This window comes from Chionomys nivalis, chromosome 4 (genome assembly GCF_950005125.1).
Source record: "Chionomys nivalis chromosome 4, mChiNiv1.1, whole genome shotgun sequence".
NCBI lineage: Eukaryota > Metazoa > Chordata > Mammalia > Rodentia > Cricetidae > Chionomys > Chionomys nivalis.
In genome coordinates, this window is record NC_080089.1 from 21,143,807 (window position 1) to 21,167,387 (window position 23,581).

A 23,581-nucleotide genomic window follows, 5' to 3' on the forward strand; every position below is an offset into this window, starting at 1 on the left:
TACATTTTTAAAACAATAACTATTTATTCCAGGATGACCATGGTGTAAGTAATCTTTATACCCAGGAACTAAGGCAGAAGTATCACAGATTTTAGGGCAACCTGAGCCCAGGGTGTATCTCATTAATAGAGTGTTTGCCCAGCACACACCACATGGCCATAGGTTCAATTTCCAGCACTGCATGTAAGAAAATTTAAAGTCAGTACTCAGTATTAATTATGGTTAACATTTTGGTATTTATGATTGTATCTATATGTGTATATGTGTGTGTGTGTGTGTGTGTGTGTGTGCCTGTGTATTAATGAGAAGTTTAAGTACCTATGTATGTGTATTAATGAGAAGTTAAGTACCTGGGTTATTGAGATGGCTCAGTGGGTAAAAGTTAACTACTTACCCTTTCAGTAGAATTTAGATAAATTAATCTGTACTCCATCTATCGAATATTGCCCAGTTTTCCTATAAATTTTGTCACCGAATCCCTATTTGGAACACAGAGCATAACATTTGCCTTCTTGAGTTAGGTTCTTTTAGCCTAGATGGCTTGGAGCTCAGTGATCTTCTTGTCTCTACCTCCCTCCCAAGTGCTGGTACTATAGGTGTGTAGCACACTACACTCAGATGTGTGTCTAACTTTTTACATTTCAGAGTTAAAAGGTGCCCTGGCAGTCTTGGGGTACAACTGAGTAAAAGGTGCGAGCATGTTTGGAAATTGATTTACAATGTCAAGTTGCCCTGGGCAAGAGTTTAACTTGGGCCAGGTGTAGTGGTATATGCCGGTGATCCCAGCACTCAGGAGGCAGAGGCAAGTTGTTCTCTGAATTCGAAGCTATGCTGGTCCACATAGTGAGTTCCAGGACAGCCAGGGCTATGTAGTAGACCCTGTCTCTACCTCCTCCTCACAAATGAGAGATGGGTGTGAGTGTTCACTTGATACACTCAACTGTTGTGTCTACGGGCCCCTGTTATTGTTGCACAAGTGCCAGCAGCAAATTTTGTCATAGGCAGAACTGAACATAGTAGCCTTATTATGTGGATAGTACCCCCCTCCATTTTCTTTGATGTGCTAGCGATGGAACCCAAAACTCTATGTATACAAGAGAAGCGCTCTGCCACTGAGCCAGTTCTAGATACTCCTTTGTCTTTGAACAAGCTGTAGGTACAATTGAGCCTTACTGAACTAGAACTTAGCCACCCCTCCATGATGTTTTTCTGCAGGAGTACCTCAACAGCATCCTGCAGCATGCAAAGGACTTCAGGGAGTATCACAGATCAGTCACAGGCAAACTCCAGAAACTCACCAAGGCTGTGGCCACCTATCATGCAAATACTGAGCGGGAGCAGAAGAAGGAAAATGAGCGCATTGAGAAGGAGCGAATGCGGAGACTTATGGTATACACCTGTTTTCTTGATTTTGGTCACCTGCAGGCCTTGGGTATAGCAAATTCTGGGCGTAGTCACCCAGGATTATGCTTAGATACTCTGTGCCTTAGCGTATAGAATTAGAGCTGAAGGAAGAGCCACATGGATGTGGGAGGCAGAGGTGTGGGTGGGCCTTCACCTTTATTCCTTCTGACTGTTAGGGCAGGATAGCTCTGAGTTCTCTGCCTCCTGCTCTAAGCCTCATGAGAGCCATGAAAGGTACAATGAGGACTCTACACCCAGATGAATCTAGTCGATGTTTCATCATGGTATAGCTGCTAACTGGACAGATACTGTTACCTGCTCTAGGGACATAGAAGGGAGCAGAATAATTTTTCTCTATTGGACTCATGTTTGCCCTAGAAAGGAACAGAATAGACAGAGTAGAGACAGTTGGGGCAGGACTGGGCTGGGCAGCTGTGAGACAGACTTGGAGCAGAGGTTGAGGGTCGGGTCCAGTGTACAGTGCGAAGCACTATGGAGAAGAAGAAAGAGTCCAAGGAGGAGACGAGAAGGGCAAGGAAGCAGGACACCAAACACAAGGTATAGCTACAGGTAGTCGCCACTGGGGCCCTGGAACCTCATGGTGTTAAAACAGGACACAGGGTCCAAAAGCTTGCGAAGTTTATCATGTGAGGCTTGCAGGCCATTGGGAAGAAATAGATTATGGAAGGAATACCCAGGGAATGTTCACTGCTGTATAGTACTTTCTGTTTTATTTAAGACAGGGTTTCATTATAAGCCTGTCTAGCCTCCTTTATATAAACCAGGCTAGGCTTGAACTCAGACCCACCTACCTGCTGCTGCCTCCTAAGTGCTGGAATTACAAGCATGTCACTTTGCCCAGCTTCTGCTCTTGTTCATTCATAAAAAGATATGTAAAGGTCAAGGCTGAGATTTGTGGAGATCTAGGTCAGGTAGAGACAAGATGGTTTGAGAGTCATGGCGATAGAACCCAGATCGGATAAGAAGGTTGGGATTTGTGATATATTTTTTGGACAGGGAGTCATGGTCATAGAACCCAGATCAGATAAGAAGGTTGGGGTTTGTGATGCATTTTTTTGGACAGGGAGTCTAAAATTTATTTATGTCCTCTGTGAAGGGTTCATGGCAGGACCTGTGTTCCCTGACAGGTCCCTTGAGGTTCAGTATGGAGCTGGGGTGGGTGCAGCAGCCCTCATAAATCCTCAGGTGTGCACCCTTACAGGCCTGTGTTCTATCCTGTCTTGGCTTTACAGGCTGAAGATGAGGAGGGCTACCGGAAGCTCATTGACCAGAAGAAGGACAAACGCCTGGCCTACCTCCTGCAGCAGACAGACGAATATGTGGCCAACCTCACAGAGTTGGTGCGGCAGCACAAAGCCGCCCAGGTTGCCAAAGAGAAGAAGAAGAAAAAGAAAAAGAAGGTTTGCTGGGCCTGACTAGGAATGGGCACCCTTTAGTTGGCCTGGCTGTATGCTTAGTGGCCTGGGCCTGCAGGATCAGGCTGACCTTGTCTCTTTATTTGCAGAAGGTGGAAAACGCTGAAGGACAGACACCTGCTATTGGACCAGATGGCGAGGTGAGAAGTGGGGCTTTCTTACATAAATGCTGGCCAACCCTGTGATACGTGTCTCTTTCAGTTTGTTCGTTTAAAAATGTTTGAAATCACATTTTGATTATTTCTTTAGTGGGGTGATAGTGGTGTAGGTTTTCTCCTTCCTCCTTGTGAGTTCCTGGGGTAGAGCTCAGGTCGTCAGGCTCTCATGGCAGACAGACACTGAGTCATCTTGCTCACGCAGGGCTGAACTTGCACTTTTGATTGTCTTCCTTCCATTTAGTTCTTTTTTTTTTAGTACTTCAAAGTTTTCTAAGCCAGGTGGTGGTGGTGGTACACACTTTTAATCCAGCACTTGGGTGACAGAGCCAGTTGAATCTCTGAGTTTGAGACCAGTCTGGTCTACAGATCGAGTTCCAGGACAGCCAGGGCTACAGAGAAACCCTGTCTTGAAAAACAAAGCAAAATGAAGAAACCGTTTTTTATTTATTTATTTTTTTTTATTTTTTTATTTTTTTTTTATTTTTATTTTTTTTGGTTTTTCGAGACAGGGTTTCTCTGTGGTTTTGGAGCCTGTCCTGGAACTAGCTCTTGTAGACCAGGCTGGACTTGAACTCACAGAGATTCGCCTGCCTCTGCCTCCCGAGTGCTGGGATTAAAGGCGTGCGCCACCAACGCCCGGCAAGAAACCGTTTTTTAAAGATTACATTTATTACTATGCATTTGTGCACATGCCTGCCCTCAAATGTGCATCAGGCATTTTCTGGGCAGCTTGGACTCCAGGCATGTGCTGTTGTACCCAGAAGATACATTCATTTCTGACCCAACTGCTCTTCTGTCTTCTTTTCTAAAATCAGTAGTTTCATTCCTATCAGCCATCATGGGTTTAATGTATTTGTCTAGTTCTACCATGCACAGAATATCCATCCATTCTGACTCCCTGTTAGGAAGTCTCATCTGCTAGACCGGCCTTTGTTTTCAATTGGTTGGGGAGTGTATTTTGAGGTTTATTGTTTTGACTCTCCTTGGAATTCACTCAGTTTGCTCATGTGGTTAGTGTGTGATTCCAGGAAGTCAGCACACAGCATTGTCTGCTTTGAGAGAGGGGATGCTATCCACACCATTCCCATTCAAAGGCAGGTAGTCTCATTCATGCATCTATTGTGTATGTTAGGGGGTAGGGTGGCTATGGATCAGACCCATCGCCTGTGCAGAGTAGGGAATCTGTCTACCAGTGAGCTCATTCCAGTACTCTGTGTTTGGAGGAAAAGGAGTGAGAGAAGAAACAACCCAGAAGGTAGATGTTGTATCGCCTGCCTGTGAGTCCAATGTGTGTGTGGCCAAAGTGAACGATCACCATAAGGTCAAAACCTTGGGCTATACACTATCCTGTTTTACAAAAAGCAATTAGAAAAGTTTAATTATGTGAAAGCAACCTCTCAGTCCTTCCCAGATGGAAACCCGGCCTCACGACTAGGCTGTTGCCTCTCCTGGGAGTTTTCTATGCAAGCCCCAGGCTCTCTGCCAGTTCCTGCCTGGCTGACATCTTTTCAAGTCAGGTCACACACATGCCCCTTGTTCTATCTAAAGCCTCCTGAAAAGTTGCTACTCCCCCTCATTTGAAAGGCGTGTGTTTGGTGGAAAAACTCCAGATACTCTCCAGGAAAGCACACTTAGGATACATGCAAGCATGCAGGGCTCTATGACCTTCCCAGTCATCAAAGTAATGCAGCAATCAAAAAGACTGTTCGGCTCAACATGACTCAGCCAATGTTGGTTCATACTTCATAACCCAAGTGGTTTATTTTAGGCGTATTTAAGTATAGCAAAATTACAGCTTATTCTTGTAACGATTAACTCAGTCCTGCATGTACAGCAAATCATGCATAAATCTCTTTGCGGAACAAATTAAACCTAATACAGATCAGATATGACTGCATTAAAACTACTTGTAGCCGGGTGGTGATGGCAGAGGCAGGCAGATCTCTCTGAGTTTGAGGCCAACCTGGTCTACAAGAGCTAGTTCCAGGACAGGCTCCAAAGCTACAGAGAAACCCTGTCTCAAAACACCCCACCCCCAAAACAAACAACCAAAAAAACAACTTGTAAAGTCCATAAAGATAGGTTTTGTGGATTGACTGAGAAAAACAAATTTGTGATAAGGATCTGGGGGTGGGAAGGTTGGAAGGCCCATTTAGATGCTAGAAAAGTCTCTAGTCACAGCAGGTAGCACAAAAAGGTCATCAGGCTAGAAAGAGCATCTGTTCCAGCTTTTGGGTCAGAAAGGAGGTTTTTAATCCCTTCCCTCAAAGGGGGACAACCCTGTATGCTTAAGAGTCCAGATTCCACTAGGGTAATGGATCTCAACCTTCCTAATCTGCAACCTTTTAATACAGTTCTTCATGTTGTGGCGACCCCCAACCATAAAATTATTTTCATTGCTACTCCATAACTGTAATTTTGCTGTTTTACAAATTTTACATTTCGTAAATATCTGTGTTTTCCAATGGTCTTAGGCAAACCCTGTGAAAGGTTCATTTGACCCTCAAAGGGGATGCGATTCACAGGTTGAAAACTGCTGTCCTGCCGGGCGGTGGTGGCGCACGCCTTTAATCCCAGCACTCGGGAGGCAGAGGCAGGCGGATCTCTGTGAGTTCGAGACCAGCCTGGTCTACAAGAGCTAGTTCCAGGACAGGCTCCAAAACCACAGAGAAACTAAAAAAAAAAAAAAAAAAAAAAAAAAAAAAAAAAAAAAACCTGCTGTCCTAGTACATGTTTGTGAGCACAAAGACCTCCATTCCATGGGTGTTTGGGCAAGCTCTCTGTGAGATATATTGCAAGGTTCTTTTAGACGGGCAGTGATGGTTCAACAGGTGGATCTCTGTCAGTTCGAGGCCAGCCTCATCTACAGAGCTATTTCTGGAACAGCCAAGGCTACGCAAAGAAACTCTGTCCCAAAAAACAAAAGAAAGGGGGGAACCTTTTGTTTCATTGTGTTTGTATGTTTGAAGTAGTGACATCAGGCTAATTTTAGGTCACATCTCATTCTTGTTTGTTTTTTGTTTTTCGGGACAGGGTTTTTTTGTGTAACAGCTCAGACTATCCTAGAACTCTTTCTGTAGACCAGGGTGGCCTTGAAATTACAGAGATCTGCCTCTGCCTCCTGAGTGCTGGCATTAAGGTGTGTACCACCATGCCTGGCGGTCATTTATCTCTTGAAGCTGTTACTTGAAGCCTCACTGCATTTCTGCATCATGTTTATCACACACATGTATTGTGAATTGGTGTGTTTGCAGGTGTGTATACATGTGTAGGCCAAAAGGCAGCTTTGCGTGTCGTCGTAAGAAGCCCTACCCATTCCTTTGAGACAGGGTTTCTTATTGACTGAGAACTCAGCAGTTATGGTATCCCCTGGGATCCTCCTGTGTCTGCCTCCCAGTGCTGGCATTCTAAGCTTGTGTGACTCCCCAGTCCCCTTGTTTTCTTCTGTTGAGGCTGGGTCTCATCTAGCCCAGGCTCACCTTGAAATCTCTGTGTGGCCAAAGATGATCTTGAACTTCCAATCTTCAACTCCAGAGTTATGGCAGGAGAGGTATGGCCCCTAAATTATAACTTTTATGATTTTTTAAAAATGCTGGTGAGTCCCGAGCAGCTTCCTGCAGGGCGGGCTGGTTCTGGCGACAGTGAGGTTCCCTGACCAGGAGAGCCGCGCAGACCCAGCCATGCAGCGAGTGGCTGTGCATTCGACAGTGAGTCCCCGGAAGGCACAGGTTCCCAGTGGCAAGCGGGTGGGAGACACGTGGACAGACACATGGTACAGAATAGAATTGGGTATTTATTACTTAGAGGAGGGGGGAAGAAGGAGAAGAGGATGGGGGGGGAGACAGAGGGGGGCGGAAAAGTGGGGAGAAGCATAAGCGAAGCTGACTCTCCAAGAGGAAGTCGGAAAAGAGAGTGAGCTCAGGCCGGAAGCTGAAGATCAGCCTGCCTCAGCAGATGGGGGAGGGAGTGGGTGTGGCTTGTCTCTTAAGGAGACGAAAATCATAACATTCTCAGCTCCTTTTTTATAATAAAAAGTGGGAGGTTAGACACCACAGTTTGACGGAATTGGGACGGTGGGTTCTCAAGACTGCTTCCAGCTTATTTGTGGACGTCATCTTTCGGGGGGCGGGGGACCTGAGAAGGCTGGGTGCTCGCCACATCCTGGCATACCTGGTCTCTTTGTTCCTGTCTGGTGTTTGTGCCATGGAAATATCTGGTGTCTCTTATACCTGTTTAAGGTATTGACAGAACAAAGAACAAAGTTAATTAAGGAAAAAAAATTTAGGACCAGGGAATTGAGGGAGTATCTGACCTGTTTAAGGTGGATTCTTTAATTTGGCTACATGGAACTCACAAGAATATCTTGGGTTTGTGAAAACAGGTTTTAGACACATACATTGTATAATGACTGTGACATATTTTTGTACAGTGAAAAGTATTTTTAAGACTATGGAAGGCAGTATAACAGAGAAATTTTAAAACTGGCAAAACCTCTCAGCTATCAAACTGTCAGAGATCTTTGAGAAGGATAAGATTTTACTTGAGTTATTGATTAAAAAATGACAGAGAATTTACTTGGTTGGCACCTAGAGCTACTCTTTTTTGGGTCCTCCATGGTCGCTGAAGGTTGTACTTGACCTTTGCTGTTTAGCACAGGGCCTGCCAGGCTCCAGAAGACCCTGTGGGCTAAGAAATCAGTAGAAAGACAGGCCTACCTTGACCTGAGCAGCTAGGCTGTCGATTCCAGCGATTCTGTCCACGTCAGGAGATCTTTAGTTTAGATGAAAGGCAGTTTTGCTCAATGGTCAGCATTGGGCAATTGAGCCAAACCGTGGATGGACGTTGTTGTATGTCCGTTTGTCTTCTGTCTTCTTTGGAGGAGGTAGAGTGCTGCTGCTAGGAGCCAGCCTGCCTTTTTTTGTTACGAAATTTTTTTTTAATAGTTACATATTTAAATATTACATTCCCCAGATCTCTGAGCAGTTGAGGGCTGTTTATTAGGTATAGCTGCAGTATAGAATCTGCCTGGAAGGCTGAGTGTGAGCCTGACTGTACTGGCTCTTAACAAATAAGATTTATACTGGTAAAAAGACAGAAAGAGGGCTGGAGAGATGGCTCAGAGGTTAAGAGCATTGCCTGCTCTTCCAAAGGTCTTGAGTTCAATTCCCAGCAACCACATGGTGGCTCATAACCATCTGTAATGGGGTCTGGTGCCCTCTTCTGGCCTGCAGGCATACATACAGACAGAATATTGTATACATAATAAATAAATAAATATTTAAAAAAAAAAAGACAGAAAGAAGAAACTTATGTTAATGACAAAACTGACAATAGTAGAGAACAGCTTAATATATTTTAAATGAGGGTTGGATTAAATATAAGGCTTTTTTGTAAGAGACTTAAAAGTACATAACAGTTTAAAACATGAGACTTATGATTTTATAGTCTGAAATGATATGTATTGAACAATTATTATACACAGAAAGAGTGAACAGGAATTAGGCAACGTGGATGCCTTTGGTGGGGCCTACCAAAGGCATGCCACTGTGCAAAACACATGTAAAAGAGTCAACAAGAGGATTTTAGTGAAAACCGGGGGACAATGCAGGGTATACTTAAGTAAAGATGGAAGAACTTGGTCACCTGACCCCAGTCAACATGTCGGCAGCCACGTGTTGTATGAAAAAGCCACAATTTTTGAGCTGTTGAGGATTTTTAAGCTTAATAAGAGGGACCGAAAGGTGTGATCTGCCCTGTCGCTGAGTCGCCATGCCACACCACACAGAAGGAAGCAAAAGGCTGGAACCTAAAAAACCGCACCATGCCACGGCTGGAATTGAAAAAGCCAGCTGGAATTTTAAAAAAATTCCATGGGCGGTTGCTATCCAGAGCCAAAATCGTGAAAACCCACGAAATAGCGGCACCCAAGGCCTATAACGGGAACAGGTGCTAAATGGCGCGAACACCCAGGACTCGTGGACGAGCGTCCTCGGACCGCAAGTGGGGTGTTATGGCCTGGCTGGATCCGGTTGTTCGGGGTGACTCAGGAACCAGAGAGGCTGGGGTCACTCCGAGCGGCATTTACTACGAGGGAAGAAAAAAGGAAAGAGAAGAAATGGGAAAAAAAAAAGATGAAGAAACTGGGGGACCTTGTTTCTACCTGTACAGTCGAATGCACTGGGGAGTGTACAGTGCTAATGCGCGGGCTGACTGACCCCGGGTCAGTCCAAATACGATTTCGGTAAAGGGAAGCAACCATAGCAGAAAGGAGGGAAGATTCACTGATTGAAGCCAGGAAGCCGGTGGTGGGAGTGGAAAAAAAACCTGGTTCAGGATTCTGATCCTGGAAAAGGAGTTTTGGGCAGGAGCACCTATCCAAGTCACGTGGCACCAATTGGGGGGGTTGGAGAAGTGGGAAGAGGCAGAAGCAAAGCTGCCTCTCCGAGAAGAAAAAGAGAGCAAGCTCAGGCCAGAAGCTGGTTTTTCGAGACAGGGTTTCTCTGTGGCTTTGGAGCCTGTCCTGGAACTAGCTCTGTAGACCAGGCTGGTCTCGAACTCACAGAGATCCGCCTGCCTCTGCCTCCCGAGTGCTGGGATTAAAGGCGTGCGCCACCATCGCCCGGCACCCTTACCTTTTTTTAAGACAAAAATTTAATTAGTCTTTTTGAGACTCAGAGATTCACTTGCCTCTGCCTCCTGAGTGCTGGGATTAAAGGCCTGTGTGTGCCATTACCGCCCAGCTGTGTTTAATTCTTTATATGCAAGTTGTTTTAGTGTCTGTTGACCTTTCGTTTATTATGAGTATATTGTGCCCTGTATATTTTGATGTCTTGCTTGGCTCAGGCTTTAGTAGCTAAGTACATGACTGGGTACATGAGAAGTGTTCTGTTGGGTTCTGGAGGGGGAGCAGAAGGAGAGGGTTTTCTTCCTGGGTTGTGGAGTCATCCTACCTGCTGTCTATATTTTCATGGCAGGGAAGGGGAAAAAAGCATGAAAAATCAGCTGTTCCCTTCCCTGGCTTTTAATTTTTGCCAGGAATGGAAGCTGTAACTTTGCACACTCAAGGTCAGGCTGTACAGCCGAGCTAAATTAACCCAGCCATCATTCTCACTTTATGACTCCGGGGGACTTGCCTTAGTCCTATTCTTTGAAGCAAGGACTTTTCCCCAAGCATCTCAGGAAGGCCAGAGCAGCGCACACTTGTTAATTTAGGCTGGCCTCAAGCATACTGCTGTGGCTGTTCCCCTGGAGATGGCCATTCCAGGGGATTTTATTTGGGGTATTGTCTTAGGGTTTCTATTGCTGTGCTAAAACATCACAACTAAAAGCAACTTGGAGAGGAAAAGGTTTATCTCAGGTTGCACATTACTGAGGGAAGGCAGGAGGAATGCTGCTTTTTGGCTTGCTCCTCCTGGCTTATTCAGCCTGCTTTCTTATAGAACCCTGGACCACCTGCCCTGGGTGGCACCCCCGGCTGTGACTGGCATTCCTACATCAGTCCTTAGTGATGATGGTGACTCACAGGCTTACCCATAGGACTGTCTTTGGAGAGCATGTGCTCATTGAGTTTTCTGCTCTCAAATGACCTTGGCTTCTGTCGCATTGACAGAACATTAGCCAGCACAGATGTTGTCTTGAGTGACTACTGTAGAAGAATGCGGGCTGGCACACTGCTGCACAGAGCCACTTCGTGGTAGTTGGTAGTGTCTTAGTTTATTTTTGTTGTTTGAAACAAAGTTTTACCGTCTAGCTCAGGCTGGTAATCTTCCTGCTTCAGGCTCTTTTTATTTATTTTTGTTTGTTTGTTGTTTTTTGTTTTTCATGACATGGTTTCTCTGTACCTTTGGAGCCTGTCCTGGAACTCACTCTGTAGACCAGGCTGGCCTCGAACAACCAGAACTCCGCCTGCTTCTGCCTCCTGAGTGCTGAAATTAAAGGCATGTGCTGCTACCACCCAGCATGCTTCAGCCTCTTGCCTGAGCCTCCAGACCGCAGAGATTACAAGTGTGAACCACTGTGCTTAAAGCACAAAGTGACTTACTCTCTGCCATGTGGGGAACTTAAGGCAGCCATCTTGCTTTGGAGAGCTAAGCTTCAGGGAATCATGCTAAGGCAGCTGTAGTGCTTCTTTGTGTCAGTTCATGGTACCAGTGTCACTGTTCCCAGCCTCCTGGGGGGCTGGAGAGGTTGCTCAGCAGTTGGGATCATTGATTTGTCTCACAGAGGACCTGGGTTTGATTCCCAGCACTGGCGTGGCTGCTGTAATTCAATCCGGGGAATCTAATGCCCTCTTTTAGGTACTTCTGGGAGCACTAGGCACATACGTAATAAACAGACCTACATGCAAGCAAAATAACCATACACATAGAATAACAAATTTAAAAAACAATTGAGATAAGACTCAGACTCACTTTAGGATACTTTGATTAAAATTTTAGGATAAGGTGTCAGGTCTCATCACTTTCACCCTTTTTTGTTGTTGTTGTTTTTGGTTTTTGAGGCAGGGTTTCTCTGTGTAGTCCTGGTTTTGCTGGAACTCACTCTGTAGACAAGGCTGGCCTCAAACTCAGAGATCCACCTGCCTCTGCCTCCTGAGAGCTGGGATTAAGGGCATTCACCACTGCCTGGTTACTTTTAACCTTTCTAAAGTGATCTGTGTCTCTTCTTGTTTTCTGATACTATGTAGTTCATACTGGCCTCAGACTTAGAATCTCTTTCCGTTTCCCAACAGCTAGGATTACAGCCCTTCTTAAGTGACTTTTTTAGATCCCAGGGTGGGAGTTGGGGAGCAATTGGTCATGACAGTCACTCTCTTTCAGCCTCTGGATGAGACCAGCCAGATGAGCGACCTCCCTGTGAAGGTGATCCATGTAGAGAGCGGCAAGATCCTCACAGGCACAGATGCCCCAAAAGCCGGGCAGCTAGAAGCCTGGCTTGAGATGAACCCAGGGTGAGTTGGGTGCCTCCTTTGTGGAACTTGGCCGCTGGGACGATAATTGCTTGCGTTTGGGGATCATCAGACCAGGTTTCAAGGAGAGTAAAGCCACTCCTTGCAGGGGCTCTGCATCTATTCATTGCTGTTTTTCCCAGGTATGAAGTCGCTCCCAGGTCAGATAGTGAAGAAAGTGGCTCTGAAGAGGAGGAGGAGGTAAGAAGCTGCTTTATCTTTCCTGTTGTTGGGCCTTCCACCTTGTTTGTGCCCATCACCCTGTGGGCTATGCCCCCTGTGCCCTGTGTGTTGGCTGGGCATGGTGTAACAGGGGCAGCCGAGACCCTGGGCTTGGCTGGAAGGGGTGCTTCACAGCTTTGCTGACCTGTGGACTGTTTCCGTTTAGAGCCAATCCAGTTTCAGTCATTTCCTCAGTTGCACCAGCCGCATTTCAAGCACTCAGCATCACTCCTCTGAATGCTTTGCTGCTTTTGCTCATTCTTGGTCAGTGCTGTGACTTAATGGGCACGTATGCTTGTTCCATATGTGCGGCAGCCACCCAGTGTTCTCTCATGCCTCTTGATGACTCTTTCCCTTGCTCCCTGGGTTTTATGTTTCCCTTCCTCTCCCCACAGCGTTAGGTGGATGGTGTGCCATCCTCTCCAGCTTTTCCCTCATGAGTTGTGGTGCTATGTTAGAGGACTTGTGGTTTCTATGTCAGCTGGAGTCTTGAGTGCCCCCTGCCTCCCTAAGAGTCTCCCCAGTCTTAGGTGAATACACACACTCACACACACACACTGTTTGTTTAAGATAGGGTTTTTGCTATTTTACACATTCTGGTACATTCCGCCTGGCTCTGAATGCTAGCTAGAGTTACAGGAGTGCTAGCATGCCCAGCCAAGAATGCTTTGTTCTAATCTAAACAGGTTCCTTGAAGTCTAGTTTCTTAGTGAACATTTGGGACTGTGGATCAGCCCTTCACACTAGTGTTAGAATGTGTGGTCAGCCAGAAAGCAACCCTTAAGCTGTCTGTGGTTGTCTGCTTTCCCTCCCCTCTTGTCCCAGGAAGCCACAAAACTGTTTTGCTTTTTTATTTCTCGTTGTACGAGTCTCCCTGTATAGCCCATGCTAGCTTCAAACTCACTGTCCTCCTAACTACTGGGATTACAGCGTTACACCCCCATACCCAGCTCACCAATCTGTTTTCCATCTCTATATTAGCCATTTGTGGATATGCTGCAAATGGAATTGGAGCACCATTGTGTAGCATGTTATTGAGGTCCGTCCATGTGTGGTGTGTACCAAGAACTTGTTCTTTTTATTGCTGCGTTGTGTTCCATTGTATGACTATACCATTTTTGTTTACCCATCCACCAATTGGGTGACATTTAAATTTCCAGTTTTGCTATAATGAATAACGTGAACATTTGCAAACATGTTTTGTGTGGACATATGTTTTCATTTTTCTTGGGTAGATTCCTAGGCGTGGAATTGCTGGGTCATGTGGTAAGTTTATGTTTACTTTCTAAGAGACTGCCAACTATTCTCGAAAATGACTGTACCATTTCACGGGTTCCGGTTTCTCCGTGTCCTCACCAACACTTGGTATTGTCTGTTCTTTTCCTTATGAGCATTTTAGTGGGTGTGTGGTGGCATCTCATTTGGTTTTGATTTGCGTTACTCTAGTAAGTAGTGATGTTAAGCATCCTCATATGCACATGTGCTCCATCCATCCATCTTCCTCAGGGGAAGTCTCTTCAAGTCTTGCCTGGTTTTAATTGAGCTGCCATTCTAATGAGCTCTCAGACCTTATTTATTCTAAACACGGTTCTGACCTAGTGTATAATTTACAAATATCTTCTAGTATGCTTGATTTCTTACCCTTTTTCTGTGTATGTATATACACATACATGTATACATACATGCAGCAGTGCCTGTGTAGAAGTTGTGGTAACCTGAGATGTCATCTTTTCCTCTACCTTGAGAATGGGGCTCTTGTTGACTGCTGTTCCCAGGTTCCAGGGATTCTTCTATCTCTGCCTCCCAACTCACCTTAGGAGCACTGGGATTACAGACATGTACTGCTGTACTTGGCTTTATGTGTGTTCTGGGGATTGAACTCAGCGTGTTTACCCACGTAGCAGTATCCCCAACCTCCAACATTGTGTTTAATGGTTTCTAACTACCTCTATCATACTGAAGGGTCAGAGGTGATGATTCCTGCATTCTGGATTTTGGTTCTTTGATGGTTTGTCACACTTTGTTGATTGATCTAGAGTTAAATTATTGATGTGAGTAAGGCTGTTTTGGGATATAAATAGTGTTTAAACCTCTATGTTTAACACTATGCACCCTTGATCTGTATTTCATAAACTTTGGTTTGAGATTGTCTCTCACTATGTATAACTCAGGCTGGCTTTGAACTATTTGGCCAGGATTGCTTCAAACTCTAAATCTCCCTGCTTCAGCCTCCTAAGTATTGGTAATTATAGTTGCATGCCATGACACCTGGCTTCATAAATGTTACTTTTCAATTTTCCCACTCCAAAAACCTAGGGCCTTATACATGCTAGATAAGCATTGTTGTGTGTCTCTGAAATTTTAATGAGTTTGATTTGTTTTTTTGTTTGCTTTTTGGTATTTTTGAGACAAGGTCTCTATATTATGATAGCTCTAGCTGTCCTGGAACTTGCTATGTAGAACAGGCTGGTCGCGATTTCAGAGATCCACCTGCCTCTGGCAATGTGTTTTTGTTTTGGATATTGGGGCTGGAAAAGGTCCCACGCATTCTAGGGTAGTACTCTCTACCACTGAGCCCTAGCTCCAGCAACTATTTTATGTTTATATGTTTTTGGTGCTCAGGGAAGCTTTATTCAAAACAAAAGTATGTCCACATACACAGAGCACACAAAGGGACAGACTTGCCCGGTGGGGGGGGGGTCCAGACTCAGAATCCCAGTGCTTTATTTTTGTTGCCATCGAATCTGGACTTTTTTTAAAATATGTTATCACATGTGTATGATTTGTGCGGGTGAGGGTAGGCATATATATGTGCCATATGTATTTGGAAATCAGAGGACAGCTTGCAGTAGTTAGGTCTCTCATACAGTAGTCTCCAGGCATAAAACTTGGGTTGGAGGCTTATGTAACATTTACAAATCACTGTGCTATTGGTTAATTTGATTTCTTTCTAATTTTCCCGTCTTTTTTCTTGTATGTTTGTGCAGGTGAGCATTTGAGGCAGTTTTGCTTTATATTCCAAGCTGCCTTGGCTTTATTATGATTCCAGGTGCTGGGCTTCAGGTGTGCATCACTAGCACGGCTCCACCTCCCGGCTGCCTGGCCTACCTGCCTTCCTTCCTTCCTGCCTCCCAATCTTTTTTTATTCTTCCTTTTCTGGTACTATCTTTTATCAGTTTGCTGACTTACCTTTTCTGCAAATTTTCATTTCAGCTATGCTTTTATTTAGTAGTTTCTTTGTAATCACTCATTACAGTAGGCATCTGATTTCATTACATTAGTTTTTAGGTTGGATTTTTGAGATAGGTTCGTGGTGGTTCTGCTCCAGTGGATGTGACACTCCTACTGACTGAACCTGTGACCTCCTGTCTCACTTCCTGAGTGCTGGCATGTAGCACAGTATTTTTTAAATTAATGCTTTATGCACTCTGAATCCTTTGAAAGATGTTAGCATAGAAGAAATAGATGAAAGTATATTTATAGTCTTTTACATCAATCTATATACTTACCATTTCTGATGCTATTTGTGGGTTGTTCTCCAAGGATTTATTTTTTCTGTGTCTGTGTGAGTGTATGCCTGTGTGTGTACGCCAAAACCAGAAGAGGGTAGCAGATTCCTTGGACCTGAGTTGTAGGTGTTTGCAGTGGGCTCTCATCTCTGTTGTCTCTTTGGGTGCTGCTTCTTTCCATGCATTTAAATTACTTGAGAGCATGCCTTTCACTTTTGTGTCCTGAAATTTTGTGTTAGTGGTTGTTTGATTCTAAATCTTTCACGTCTGCTGGGTTGGCCCCCAGGACCTTATGCATACAGGCAAGTGCTCTACTGATGAACCACACCCCAGCCCTCTAAGGAAATTTAATAAGGCCTGAATGCCAGCAACAGGTGCTATTCAGTCTTTTTTTTTTCCCCCCTGGGGTGTTTTTGTATTTTGGAAGGTCAGTTTAGTTGAACATATAAATAGTGTTTTATAACTCCTCCCCTGCTTCCTCCTCTTTCAAGCAGTTTGAGCATTGTGATTCCACTCTTGGTTGACCTTTTTGTTTCATTGTTTTTGTTTCTGTGCATGTTCATGTATCTCTGTATGCAGTTGTGACTTGTAAGTACAAGAGGACGTCACAGACCCTGGAGCTAAAGTTACTGGCAGCTATGAGCTGCCTGACATGAACACTGAGAACTGAACTTGGCTCTTTCACACTTCTCAGATCATTTAGTAGCCTTTTGTGTTGGCTTCTTGTTTCAGATGAGAATTCAGCCACCTGCTGTTTCAGTTCTCTTTTTTATTGCCACTACCACCCAATTGTTTGTATCTCTTGCCTTATAGATTATCTGTCTTTGACTTTTTAGTGGCCTTCATACCAAGCTGTCTTGATATTTATCCTTCTTGTTGTGTCTCTGACTTGTCTGTGAATTATTTTGATTTTGTCAGAGTGAGAAGTGGATAATCTCATAGTTCTTTGATTCTGTGCTCATTGACTGAACAGAAGCCTAACTCCTCCAGCAGCTTTGCACACGCTGTAGTTACCGGCTTGGGTTACCTTTCACTGTCTGTGGAAAGAGGCCGGAACACCTGACAGCCTTTGTTATTTCTTGTTTATTTACTTAGCTTTGTTGGTTTTTTTTCCCACTGGCTTAGAATGTAGACCAGACTGGCCTTAAACTCAGAGACTCCCAGTTAGCTCCTTTGAAAGATTATACCCCTACCCTCTCCAGAATCATGGTAGCTGTCTTAGATTTCTCTGTTGCTGTGATAAACACCATGACCTTTGGAGAGGAAAGGGTTCATTTGCTCTTACAATTTCCAGAGCACAGTCTGTCACTGAGGTAGTTGAGGGTGAGGCGGGACCGCAGAGGAGCCTGGCTACTGGCTTACTTCTCGACTCCCAGTAAAAGCACCTCCATGCCACCTGTCCCCAGGGTGGCTGAGCACTCACCCATCAATCAGTAATAAAGAAAAACATCCCAGCCCCAGGCCAACCTGATACCACTCAGTTGAGAGTCCCTTCTCACATGACTCTAGTTGGTGTTGGGTTGACCGAAGCTAACCAGAAGTGGCAGATATCTGTTGGTATGGTCCCAGATATCACTGTTTTTAGCTTCAGTTTCATTCTGTAAGGTGGCCTGACAAGTGGGTGAATCTTTCTGGGAGATCAGTTGCTCCTGTGACTGGTGCTCTTTCTTTCTCCCAGCAGGAGATGCCTAGGGAACTTCCCATTCTTTGGAATCTGTTGTTTCGGTAGTCTGATAGATTGAGAGACATAAGTGTGTGTTTGGTTTTTTTTGTAGAATATTTTTATTTCTACCAGACTGGTTATAGAACCTGGCAATTTTGTCCATATCCATGGCTGCCTAGCACAGCAGACTTCATATTGGGAATGGGTGGGCTATTTGAAGTGTTTCAAATAAATAAGCTGCAGCCCTGTGCCGTTTTCCTGAGAAGTTAACAGCATCTCCACGGTGAATGTTAGAATGTGCTGTGCCCTGCCTAACTCTTGGAGCTTGAATAGCCATTTTTTCAATCTTGCTCAGTTCATGTCTCTAGAAAGGGAATATCCTGACCTCTTCCTCCTGCTTTCGCTGTTTGACCAACTCCTGTGTTATTCTAGCCATGCTGTGACTCATTGGGTGGCTGCTGCCTTTCCAGACTCATTGGTGTTAGCAACCTCCTGATGATCCCCAGTGATCTTGCGTTACGTTTGCATGGTGCAGGGAAAACTTTGTCAGAGTTTTATTAGAACTGTTTAGCAGATAGTTGTGAAATAACACACGCATTTTGTACCATAGAGATTGAACCTCGCCACACATCCTAGGCAGATACTTTAGAACTGAGCTATAGCCCTGGTTGTTTATTTTAATTCGAAACAAGAGTCAACTATATTGCCCAGACAACTCAAACTTATAGTCTGTATTCTACAGTTTCCTGTGTAGCCAGGGTTAGAGGCATGTGGCATTTACATATGATATTTAAAAATCTCTGTAGCAATTCTGTGATAGTAGAGGAGAAGAATTTGCTATGGTTCATGTAGAACAAGAATCGCTCAGTACTGGGAAATGCATTGAATATATTTGTTGAACATGCTATGCAGAGTCCCAGTGTTATCTGCTCAGTAACTGCAAGGAGGCCCTTTAAGGAAGGTAACATTCAATCAATTTACAAGTATTGGAAAGATGCCTGTTGTCTCCAGACGAGTGAGAGCCTGTCTGTAGAACTGGAGGTAAAGCACAAGTATGCTCAGTGAGGTCAGCTATAAACTGGGAAGCTGCTTGAGTTGGTAGACACTAAAGGCGTGGCATGATTCGAGGAGCCATGTGGAGTCTGCATTGGAGAGCAACAGGTATAGAAACTCCCCAAGATACCCTTGCAAAAAACCTGCAAGCTGCCATGAAACTCAAGTCAATAATCTAGCTGTTCAAAGGGAAGGGCAGTTAAGACATAGACACTACTGGACTGGGGGAACAAGGCTATACGAGCATATCTTCACTGGGAGCCCAGCAGGATGCTAGGGAATCAAGCTAGGGATACTGGATGACATGGCACCTCTCTTGGTAGGAGGAGGAGGAAGAGCAGCCTCAACCCGCACAGCCCCCTACACTGCCTGTGGAGGAGAAGAAGAAGATTCCAGACCCAGACAGTGATGACGTCTCTGAGGTGGATGCGCGACACATTATTGAGTAAGGGGTCCCCATTTGTCCTCACCTGCAAGCTCTATAAAGTGGCACCAAAACAAGTGGCCAGAGTCCCAGGCTTTCCCCTTCCATTGTTTTTATTTTGTGTCAGGATCTTACTACATAGCCTAGACTGGCCTTAGACTTGATCATCCTCTCCTTAGGTGTCATTCCCAAGTTCTGTCAGCAACCAGTGTAGGACCATATTTGTTTCCTACAGATTTCATTTGTCTCTATAGTGATTTGCTATAGAAAATGATTCCTTGTTCATATGCTTTCAAAGTATAGTTGGGTGAGAGCACAGACTTGCCCATCTTCTCTTGTTCCAGCAGCTTCCTGATGTTTCCTCCCAGAAGCCTTTGTCCAGCCCTGTATCATCTTCTAGAGGGAGTAGCTGCGTTCTCTGTCCTTCTTGTTTTGTTTGCACACAAATACATAGACAGTGGTGTGCATCTCTTGTCAGTAAGCATCTGTCTGGGCTGTGGCCCTGTGTCTGCAGATGCAGAGAGCTGCTACGGTCTTGTGTAGTCACATGATCTGCTCTATGCTCTGGACTCACCCCTGGTGCTGGGCATGCAGTTTCTCTCTTCTACAAAAATTTTGCTCTTGGAAGCACAGTTAAAAATTAAGATTTGATCTCTTTAGTGAGAAGTTGATGGAGGACCATTATAGAGAAATAAGATAAAAGCTGAGTTACTTCAAGAAAATATCCTGTAAAAGAAAAAGAAAAAAAAGAAAAAAAAAAAGCTGAGTTACTCAAATCTGAAATGTTCCAAACTCCAAATGTTTCCATTTTCACAGTACTGTTTTATTTCGTGATTGGGAACTGTGAAATTATTAACATTTATATAGGGAGCTGGAGAGATGGCTCAGAGCACCGGCTGCTCTTCCAGAGGTCTTGAGTTCAATTCCCAGCAACCACATGGTGGCTCACAACCATCTGTACTGAGATCTGGTGCCCTGCTCTGGCATGCGGGCATACATCGAGGCAGAAAGTTGTATACATAATAAATAAATAAATCTTTAAAAAAATCAGCAAAAAAAAAAAGATTTATATAAATGGGTTGGAGAGATGGCTCAGAGGTTAGAAGAACTGAGTGCTCTTCCAGAGGTCCTGAGTTTAATTCCCAGCAACCATCTGTAATGAGATCTGGCGCCCTCTTCTGGCCTGCAGATACACAGTGCAGAACACTACATAATAAATAAAGATTTTTTTTTAAATAGATTTATATAGATATCTCACCAACTGAAAAGAACTCCAAAATCTTAAACACAATACAATTTCAGATAAGAATTGCTCAACCAGGTGGTGGCACATGCCTTTAATCCCAGCGCCCCAAAGCTAGCCTGGTCTAAACATTGAGTTCCAGGAGATCCAGGACTACACAAAAAAATCTCAACTCAGAAAACAAAAACAAAAAAAGAGAAAGAAGAAATAAATGCTTAACCCTAGGGGGGCTAGAGAGCTAGCTAGTTCACTTGCCTTTGCAGAGGCCCTGGATTCAGTTCCCAACACCTACATGGTGACTTATAACCATGTGTAACTCCAACTCCCGGGGATCTCTGACTTCCATGGGTACCAGGCTCATTCATAGTACACAAACATACATATAGGTAAGTAAGTATTCATACACATAAAATAGATAAGTCTTTCTTTAAAAAAAAATGAAAAAAGATTTTGAAAGAAAGAAAAGGAATGTTCGACCTCTACTTTCAAATCTACATGAGACATACATGAGAAGAACCTCCCCTCCAAGGGCTGGGGACATCCATGGCTTAGTAGGGAAAGTGCAGCAAGCATGGGCACTAGATTGTGGGTTCCCAGCATGTTCATTAATGCTGGATAGACAAGATGGTCTGCCTTAGTTCCACTTCATGGCAGTCAGAGCGCTAGGATCCCCAGATCACACTGGCTACCTGGACTAGCCATATTAGTGAGCTCTAAATTCAAAGTTAAAGATTCTGTCTTGTTGAGTGAATAGTAATCAAAGAACGCTTGGTCCTCCTTATACATGGGGACATACATAGACATTTAAATGTGCACACACGAGACCTTTTCTAAAGTAGTCATCGAGCAAGAAAACGATAGCTTAATGTGACTGTTCCCTAGGAGTTTTTAGCCAGAGTTTCGCTGTCTGCCTCTGGTTAGTCTGGAACTCGGCACGTAGACTAGGCTAGCCTGGAACACACAGATCCTCCTGCCTCTTCCTCTGGATTGTCAGGATTGTTTGCTGGCACCATCGTACCTGGCTGTAGCTATTTGCTAAAAAGATAAGAACGAAGCAGCAGCATACACAGTGAGGGGACGCACATCTGCCACATCGAGAGCATTGGGATTCATGAGTCAATGGCAGTGAATTTAAATCACTTGAAATTTCTGTTTTTTAATCCTGTGTTTTATTTTTATTTATTTATTTATTTTGTAGCGGAGATAGACTTGAACATGAACTACTCGGTTTTTTTTTTGTTTGTTTATTTTAAAGTTTTTGGGGGTTTTTGGAGATAGACTCTCACTGTGTAGCTCAAGCAGTCCTGTAACTTAGTATGTAAACCAGGCTGACATCAAACTCACAGAGCTACATCAGCCTCAGGCTCCTGAGAGGCAGGATTAAATGTGTGTGCCACTATGCCCGACTTTAAATTTTTTTTTCTTCTTTAAATTTTGAGATGAAATCTCATTCTATTGCCCAGGCTGGTTTCAATCCTGAAATTATTTTCCTTCCTGAATGCTGGAAGTGTAGGTGAGTATAGCCACATCATGCAGTTTAAATCACTCTAAATGAAAAATAAGGGGCCATTAAGATGACTCCTGGTAAAAGAACTGCCAGTTCTAACCACATGAGTTTGATTCCCTTGAATTCATATACTTGGTGGCACCTTCATATGCCACCCATACACCACTGACTTTTAATTGTTCGAAAAAGAGGAACCAGAGATCGGCTCAACAATCAAAAACACATACTGTTATTGTCAAGTCAGAGTTACACAACTGCCTGTAACTTAAGCTCCAGAATATTCAGTACCACCTTGTGGCCTTGTTAGGCCCCTGTACTCATAAGCACAAGACCCCTGCAACTCATACACATAATTAAAAATCAAATCTTTAAAAAAAAGAAAAAGAATTTATTGAGCCAGGAATGAACTGGATGCATGTAATGCCAACACTCCGGAGGCAGGATTGCACCAAGTTCAAGGCCAACATGGTATATGTAGCTAGTTTCAGGCTGGCCAAGGCTACAATAGTGAGACCCTGTCTTTAAAAAAAAAGAAAAGAAAAAGTAGAAGAAGAAGAAAAGTGAAGGACCAGTGAGATGACTGGTAATGGTCCTTGGTGTTAGTCCTGGTAACCGGAATTTGGAAGGATTGAGCTGTCTCTGACTTCCACGTGTATGTGATGGCTCGTGCATATCCTTCATACAAATAAATGGTCCCTTCAAACCTCAGAATGTAAAATGAAGAAAAAGAATTCATGAACCAGTTCTGAAATGGGAGACTTAGGCAGGAGGATGACAAATTGAAGGCCGGCTAGAGCCATATACTGAGACCCTGTCTCAAGAAGATAAAGATGGGTGTAAGCAGCAGCAGCAAGGTGAGTTCAGGTTGGATCTCAAAAGCACACAGGTACAAAGTGCTGGTTCTGTGAGCAGCTGCTCCTAAGCACCAGTACCTCCTGTCGTGGTGAGTGGCAGACCTTCACTAGCCTGTGTCAGTCAGAGGCGATCATCTGGTCCTTGGGTTGGGATCAGCTGCTAGTTTTACTGTGATTCCCACCTCTGTGTTTCTCGCAGTGTAGTCCATAAGTCACAGACAGAGGCAGCTAATTGAAGCTATTGGAAATAAATATATTATCACAGAAAGGAGTGTGTATCTTCACACAGCTTGTGTCCCCTCCAGGAATGCCAAGCAAGATGTGGATGATGAGTACGGTGTGTCCCAGGCCCTTGCTCGTGGTCTGCAGTCCTACTATGCTGTGGCCCATGCTGTCACAGAGAGAGTGGACAAGCAGTCAGCCCTCATGGTCAACGGTGTCCTCAAACAGTACCAGGTAAGGCAGGAGGCAGCAGGGATGACGGGTGGCTATACTTAGGCAACACTCACTTTTCCTGAAGAACCACAAGTTTTGTATTCTCAGAAACAGGGTTTGTCTCACTGTGTGTCAGGCTGGCTTGGAACTCATGCTGTAAATCACTCTGGCTTCAAACTCAACAGAGATCCATCTGCTTCTGCCTAATGAAAGATGTATAGCACTAAACCCAGATAGTTTCCTGGTCTAAAGCAGCTATGGTCAGAAAGGTTAGCTGCCAGAAGGTATAAAACTTGAGTATACCACAGGTGCTCCAGGCAGAGGAGCATTATGTGCACAAAGGACTTAGCCTTTCAATGCGGGATGGGCCTCATGTGGATGCTCTGCGTCACACTTCAAGACCCATAATCATCTGGACCTCCGAGCAGGACTTTGTTCTGGGAGCAGAGGAATGGTCCTTATCGTGGGAGGGTTTTCTATAAAGGCGAGAAGACCAGCCTGGCTGGGAAATTCTCTTTTTATATCTGAGAGTAGTCTCATCTCTTGAGATGCTAAAAGGGAGCCATATTCACTCCATCCAAAGATTTTATCTTCCTGTTTTTGTTTGGTTGTGGCCTCTGTTCTTGCCCACTTTCCCTAGGAGAACTCTTAGACTCTATGCCTGTGTAGCTTCCAGAGGCAAATCAGCATTCACTGGAACACCACAGGCCAGTGTAATTAATTAAT

At 44.3% G+C, this 23,581-nt stretch overlaps 1 protein-coding gene across 9 annotated transcripts in view; it reads left to right on the forward strand.

Annotated features, from left to right (window-relative positions):
• The window catches only part of Smarca4 (SWI/SNF related, matrix associated, actin dependent regulator of chromatin, subfamily a, member 4), a 102,693-nt gene that overhangs the window by 31,791 nt on the left and 47,321 nt on the right, over positions 1–23,581 (forward strand). For 8 of the 9 annotated variants that reach the window (XM_057766802.1, XM_057766805.1, XM_057766801.1 and 5 more), the window contains exons 9-15: positions 1,216–1,389; positions 2,658–2,825; positions 2,930–2,980; positions 11,818–11,948; positions 12,089–12,146; positions 18,716–18,837; positions 22,726–22,876. In XM_057766802.1, coding sequence (XP_057622785.1) covers positions 1,216–1,389; positions 2,658–2,825; positions 2,930–2,980; positions 11,818–11,948; positions 12,089–12,146; positions 18,716–18,837; positions 22,726–22,876 — 855 coding nt within the window. The remainder of the gene's footprint in view (positions 1–1,215; positions 1,390–2,657; positions 2,826–2,929; positions 2,981–11,817; positions 11,949–12,088; positions 12,147–18,715; positions 18,838–22,725; positions 22,877–23,581) is intronic. The other variant, XM_057766804.1, reaches the window with a different exon arrangement.